Below are 6,816 nucleotides of genomic sequence, written 5' to 3' on the forward strand. Positions count from 1 at the left end.
TTGATTTACCTTAAGTTTACTCTGGGGTTCACCTTAGGAAATTGGTTTACCCCGATGTTCACTCTTGAAAAAATCTATTTAAACATAAGTTAGACCAATTAATAAATTAAAAATATATAAAAGCCAAAAAATTAAATTAGGGAAAATTACAAAACTAGGTCAAATGGAAGGTCCATTTACATATTAAACCCATTTACTCAACCTACTACATATCTAGACTGATTTTGTGTGACTTTCCCATAATACCCTCAATATTTAAGCGTGTATGTCTTCCTCCCGTCTGACTTCGCAGAGGTTAGCATAATGCGAACCCAGGTTAGCATAATGCGAAGCCTGCGAAGCTAATGTTTGGTTTAGTTGATGATTTTAGTTAGCATATGCGAAGTCTGCGAAGCTAATGTTTGGTTTAGTTGATGATTTTAGTTAACATATGCGAAGTCTGCGAAGCTAATGTTTGGTTTAATTGATGATTTTAGTTAGCATATGCGAAGTCTGCGAAGCTAATATTTGGTTTAATCAATGATTTTAGTTAGCATAAGGTACTGTATTTGCAAACCAACAACCCCTCTTCTCTCTAATCTCTCTCCAAACAAAGAAAATCTCTGAGAAGAACAGAAGAAAACAAAATTGAAAAATGGAGATGGAAGCAAAAACTCCAGAAGTAGCCAAAAAACCATGGCATATAGTGTGAGTAGTCTTCTTCATGCTAAGAAAAGGCATATCAAAGAGCAAAATAATGGAGGATTTCAATCTGATGTTCAAAAGAGGAAACAAACTCGCCGGAAAAGAGATCGGCAATCTCATCTACAACCACAATCATTCCTCCTTTAGTTGCAGATCCGACGACGCTCTCTTTCGTATCTCCTTTTCCGTTGAAAGACGACAGCGATACTCAGGTGGATGTGGCGGCGGAAGTTTTATAAGGATTTGAAATCGCAGAAGAATACTTCTGCTACATTTGAGTCGCCCTCGTCGTACAATATTTTGGGTGAAGAGGAAAGAGGAGGAGGAAGAGGAAAGATTGAAGTATTATGGGAAAGTCACACAAAAAAGTCTAGATATGTAAAAGGTTGAGTAAATGGATTAAATATATAAATAGGCTTCTCATTTGATCTAGTTTTGTAATTTTCCCATTAAATCATGTGCAAACAGCACCTAAAGAAAACTTAGTTTTGGTAATAAAGCAATTTAATATTTTTCCATTCTACAATCAGCTATCTTATACTACTTAAGATTCTACCACGTCCTTGTGGCGCGAAAACCGAAACTCAGTTCATCTCGCTCGCTTTCTCAGTCCGCTCCAAATTTTCGCGCGCTTTCCCGTTTTCATGTCCAGTTTAGGGTTTCGTTCTCCTCAATTCTCCGAGGTAATTACACCGATGTTTAGATAATCATATCTGTATCACACTCCATTCTCAAATTCACGATTTCCTGGATTCCTTTCTCTATCAGTACAATTTGATGAATATTATGTTTGGTTTGTCATGTTGAAATTGTTTCAGGATTTTGCTTGGTTACCTACTTGGCTTCAAAATCCTCAACTAGAAGCATCCGGTAACAGCTTCAAGGAGCCCCAATCGAATTTCAGTCAGATAGAAACTTTGTCGAGAGAAGAAGGCCGTTATAATAGCTGCCATTTGTTCTTGTCTGGAGATGATACTTCCCAGACTACCCTTTCTCCATCGCCTGGGAATGTAAGTTGTAGTGCTTTTATTATTTATTGTGGTGAATATTTGATTGTTTTCCTTCCGCTAAATTAAATTAAACTTAGCTTTGAAGTTTTTGGTTGTTTTGTAACTTGTTGTATTAACTCTTAACGAAAGCTTCTTATCTTGTTGGAATTGCTTACTGGAACCTGGCTGATGTCATCTGATGTCGGATAGGTACTTCATCTTCGCTTGCGTCTTTCATCAGATGGGGAATCGCAGGCCAAAGGCATACCAAGGTTTCACTGTGAGACAAGCTCTCTCTCTGAATCTGGAGGTGTTGCTGCAGATGAGTACTCTTTTGTCCAGAATCATGAAACTGGGTGGAAGATTCCTTCACAGTCTAGCAAACCCTTTGAAGGTGCACTTGATAAAGCTGATGAGGGGAATTTTAATTCTCAGGAGGTCAGGTCTTCTAATCAATCAATGGTCGATCCTCTTTGTTCTGTTGTTCCATGCAGTATCTCTATGGAGAATGCAGCTTTTTCTTCAGTTCAGAAGCAAGATGATGGCGAAACTGATGCTCAAAACAACTTTAACACCAAGTTGGAGCTTGGGATTGAGAGTTGTCTAAATGTTATAAATTTAAATAATGAACCTGAGCCTGTGGACAGGGTATCGCAAAGTTTCATGAGTGATGACTAGGGCTTATGGAAACTTTAGTTTTGATGAAAAGTAGTTATTCGACTATTAGTTAATTTTAGGATTTGGTTGAACTTTAATCTTTAGATTTAAAATTTATTATAATGGTGAAAGTTCCGACTATTACTAAGCCCATTTCTTTTTGCCATCGTTATGGATGAACTAACAAGTTCACTTCAAGATGGTATACCATGGTGCATGCTGTTTGCAGATGATATTGTGTTGGTTGATGAGACGAAAGAAGGAGTGGAGATGAAGTTGGAACTATGGAGGCAAACTCTAGAATCTAGAGGCTTTAAGTTGAGTCGAAGTAAGACAGAATATTTGGAGTGTAAGTTTAGCGGCCGTAGGAGTAGGGAGGCAGGGACAATCACCCTAGATGGGAGAGTTGTTCAGGCCTCGGATTGCTTCCGGTATTTAGGATCTATTATCCAAACGGATGGAGAAGTAGATGGAGATGTTGCCCATAGGATTAAAGCTGGTTGGTCGAAGTGGAAGAGTGCTACGGGTTTCCTTTGTGATCCCGGCATGCCTAATAGATTGAAGGGAAAATTCTACCGGACGGCAATTAGACCAGCATTGTTATATGGTACGGAGTGTTGGGCAGTGAAACACTGCCACATCCATAAGATGTCGGTGGCGGAGATGCGTATGTTGAGATGGATGTGTGGTCACACGAGAAAGGACCGGGTGCGTAATGAAATAATTAGGACAAAAGTAGGGGTTACATCTATTGAGAATAAAATGAGAGAAAACCGACTAAGGTGGTTTGGCCATGTGAGACGTAGAGCGCTTGATGCGCCGGTTAGGAGAACCGAAGAGTGGCAAAGGGATGTAGTGGTGAGGGGTAGGGGAAGACCTAAGCAAACTTGGAGGAGGGTGATCGAGAGTGATATGAGTTTATTGGGAATTGAGGAAAATATGGTAGTGGATAGGACGGAGTGGAGGGAGCGAATCTGTGTCGCTGACACGACTTGATTTTCACGGTTTTATATGATGGTTCATGTTAGCCGACCCCGAATCATTTCGGGACTAAGGCTTTGTTGTTGTTGTTGTTGTTGTTGGTGAAAGTTCCGAAGCAACAGTTCGAAGGAAGCTGGGAATTTTCCAACATCAACATTTATCATCAGAATACTGTGGAGAACTGCTTTTGTCAAATCAGAATGGGCATTGTCATAGTGATTCTTGTAAGAAGAATTCTAATTTGACTCTCAGATTTGAACATGAATATTCTGCCTAGGGATCCTCTAGAGTTGGTGGAGTTGTAATCATCTCAACCATTAATTGCAAAATGAATGGATAAGATTTGATTGATCAATAAATGACTAATTAAATATTAAAATTTATCAATTAAATCTCATCCATTAATTTTGTAATTAATGGCTGAGATGACAACTCTACCAACTCTAGAGGCATTTTAACTCTAGAGGATCCCTGATATTCTAGTGCTGGAGGTCATGGACCAAATCAGAATAGTTTCTTGGAAATTGGGGGATTTTTAACAGCAAAATAGTTTTTCTTATAGTTACTTTGTCCATTCCTTGTATATGCCACCTCATTATTTTAATCTGCTATAGTTACTTTGCATGCTATTTTCTTTTTAATATTCTAAGACTTTTTTTTTTCCAGCTACAAACCACAAAATTCTTATATGGCTGTGCAGTCAATGCTGTCATTCTAAAAGTAAAATGGCTTGCTGACTCTATTGCAGCGGGTTCTCGTTTACATCCTGAAAAGTAAGTGGATATAAGTTGTGTTTATATCATTGCTTCCTAGTTCAGTAGTTTGAATTCACACTTTGTTTTGTTTATTATATTATATCAAAACCTGGACCTGCGTGAAGCTAAAGTGGCATGAAGATATCACTGAACTTTGATTTCAAAAATAAGTTGTATGGCTCATATGAAAAGACAATAATCAAAAGGAATTTTAATGGCAATGGTTTATAAGCTATGCATAAAGTGTTGGTTTTATGTTGTCAGTTACTTGACTATGTCTACGTCATATTATCATACAAAGCATTAAGAGAGAGATTGAGATATAGAGAGAGGAAGGAAATTTCTGTGCAGGAGCCTATGAAGAAGGTTCAATCAGGGAAAATTACGTCATATTATCATACAAAGCATTAAGAGAGAGATTGAGATATAGAGAGAGGAAGGAAATTTCTGTGCAGGAGCCTATGAAGAAGGTTCAATCAGGGAAAATTTGGACCTTTTGTATGGTTTACTTGATAAAAATTTAGGATTAAGGGATTGTACTTTTTACTTCCAAATCCCTCTCTCACAGGAATTTTACCTCAAAATTTACTTTCCATGGTTTACTAATTCATAATTGATACTTCCAGGTATATGATTCTAGGAAATCGGGCTGGTACGCCATATGCAGAATTTGGAAAGTCATATCATTATGAAAATAGTAGACGGATATTAGATAGAGTAGGGATCATGCTCCATGGGAAGCCTAGTTTCTGCACCAAATTGGCATTAATAATCAAGGTAAATTTTTTTTTTTTTTTTTTTTTTTATGATTCCAGGTCAATTTTTTTGCTACCAATCCGCACCGCCGAACCCCCTAACCCAAATGCACATCTTCCAATGTTTATATAGCTCTTTGAGATTTATAAAAGTTGATGTTTGTATTCTTGCAACAGGAATAGACTTCCACTAATCCATATTAGGATTATAGTTGGAATAATGGTTTTTACTGCTAGAATGACTTTAATGGATCTTTCAGAAAAAAAAGAATGACTTTAGTGGTCTTTGTTGCCACACGTTTACTGTTAAACCTTTCAAACATTTCATCTATATTTTCTTGGTCATGTCTTATATGTGAACTCTTTCATCGTACTTCCATGTATGTACTCATTTAGCTGGAGGTTTAAATCTCAACACAGCATAAATAGGGTCCAAAGTATGGGGAATCACATTTCAATCATTAGCAATGAAAATGCAAATCAGAAATTAGAAAACCAACTTTGTAAGTTAACTAATGAGAAAAGGCAGTGCTCTTGTAGTTGAACTTGTATGCCAATTTGGCAAGTCTGATGCATGTTTTTTTGCACCTCTTTTGGAACACCTGACATCAAGATTCTGTTCATGCAACATGTCATTTCAGATATAAAAGCATATCTTGCAAATGTAGTAGCTGATAGGCAGCATTATTTATCTAGAAAAATCAACTACTTTTTCTGGAATAATATTTTCTGCCAACGAAAACCTTGAATGAAAAAACAGACACGTGAATGATCCCTGTAATGCTTTTCCTTCCTTTGCCCTGTCAATTGTTATTATCATATGTTTCTGTTAGTTCGCCCTATTTCTCAACAATTGAATGTTAAGATAGCATTCAGACTGAATCTATTCCTATGTTTTTGCTCCTTAGCATGGAGGTGGGCAGGTGTTCAAAACCCTTCAAAGATTGTTTCAAAGGCTTGATGGTGACAAGATATCGGTGGGAGCTATTATTGCCGAGGATGATAATAAAGTATCACGCCATTTGAAGCATTGTGCCTCGGAGAGGAAATTGGCTATTTTGGTTTGTCTTCAGTCCTTTTACCCATTTTTTTGTTTCTTACTGAAAACTGAAGCTGTTAACCAATTGGGAATTATTTGAATTTAAAGAGTTCTGAACTTCCATTTTTTTTTTTTAATTTATTTATCGTGTTAATTTTCTGCAGCCAGCTAGCTGGATAGCAAAGAGCTTACATTTGGGTACGCTCCTTTCTTTAAAAGAAAAAGAGGATATTCCGGTACTGAGGGCACCGCATTTGGCAATGACCCTGGATTGGAGCCAAGAGATCTGAAATGTGCTTCCCATGCCTTGAGATAAGTAAGTGTACAGCAACTCTATAGTTCAACACTGTATTTATATAATTTCTTTATTCTTTCTTTGGGTTAGGAGATGTCTGTATTTCAGTTATGTAATTCTTTTTTTCTATGGAAGCTATCAATTGAGAAAATTAGAAACATAAATTGCTTCAGTATTCTAATATTGTAAACCTATATTAAATATATATATATATACATCCTTCCAATCCTGGTTATCTTAATATAAGCAGATCCTAAGTTGCTGTCATCTCTCAAAAATGTGCAACCAACTGTATAAATTATAATTAAGTCAAATGTGAGCTCAGTTTACTTGTTAATTCTGATGAGGATGAAGATGAGGAGAGTGCTCTTAAAGATTAAGATTAGCCTTTTCCTCATTATTAGAATGCTAAGTTGCTGCCATGAGTTTTGAATGCAAAAAAGTTTGCTACCAACTGCACAAAAGTATTCTCCCAGCTGGTTCCGAGTTAACTACATTCTGTTTTTAAATAGAGTCAGGGGTATGGACCAAATTTAACGCTTTTCGGGAAGTGGAGATAATACCCCTAATATCTTATGCTAAGTTGAAGCTAACCCAAGCTAGTTGGGTACCAGAAGCCCTGATATAAACACAACTCGAAAATGGGCCGTGGGTACTTTAT

At 37.0% G+C, this 6,816-nt stretch overlaps 1 protein-coding gene across 2 annotated transcripts; it reads left to right on the plus strand.

The window, feature by feature from the left end:
- The first annotated feature begins 1,228 nt into the window (after nucleotides 1–1,228).
- On the plus strand, nucleotides 1,229–6,374 carry LOC136221969 (uncharacterized). 2 transcript variants are annotated; one of them, XM_066009443.1, is made up of 7 exons: nucleotides 1,229–1,367; nucleotides 1,503–1,694; nucleotides 1,884–2,111; nucleotides 3,978–4,084; nucleotides 4,693–4,843; nucleotides 5,730–5,882; nucleotides 6,025–6,374. In XM_066009443.1, exons 1-7 carry the CDS (start codon nucleotides 1,329–1,331, stop codon nucleotides 6,148–6,150), a joined length of 996 nt encoding a protein of 331 aa, XP_065865515.1. In that variant the 5' UTR covers nucleotides 1,229–1,328; the 3' UTR covers nucleotides 6,151–6,374. The 2 variants fall into 2 exon arrangements, with proteins under 2 accessions (XP_065865515.1, XP_065865516.1); XM_066009444.1 differs by lacking the exon at nucleotides 1,884–2,111.
- Nucleotides 6,375–6,816: the final 442 nt, after the last annotated feature.

Source organism: Euphorbia lathyris, chromosome 3 (assembly GCF_963576675.1).
Source record: "Euphorbia lathyris chromosome 3, ddEupLath1.1, whole genome shotgun sequence".
NCBI lineage: Eukaryota > Viridiplantae > Streptophyta > Magnoliopsida > Malpighiales > Euphorbiaceae > Euphorbia > Euphorbia lathyris.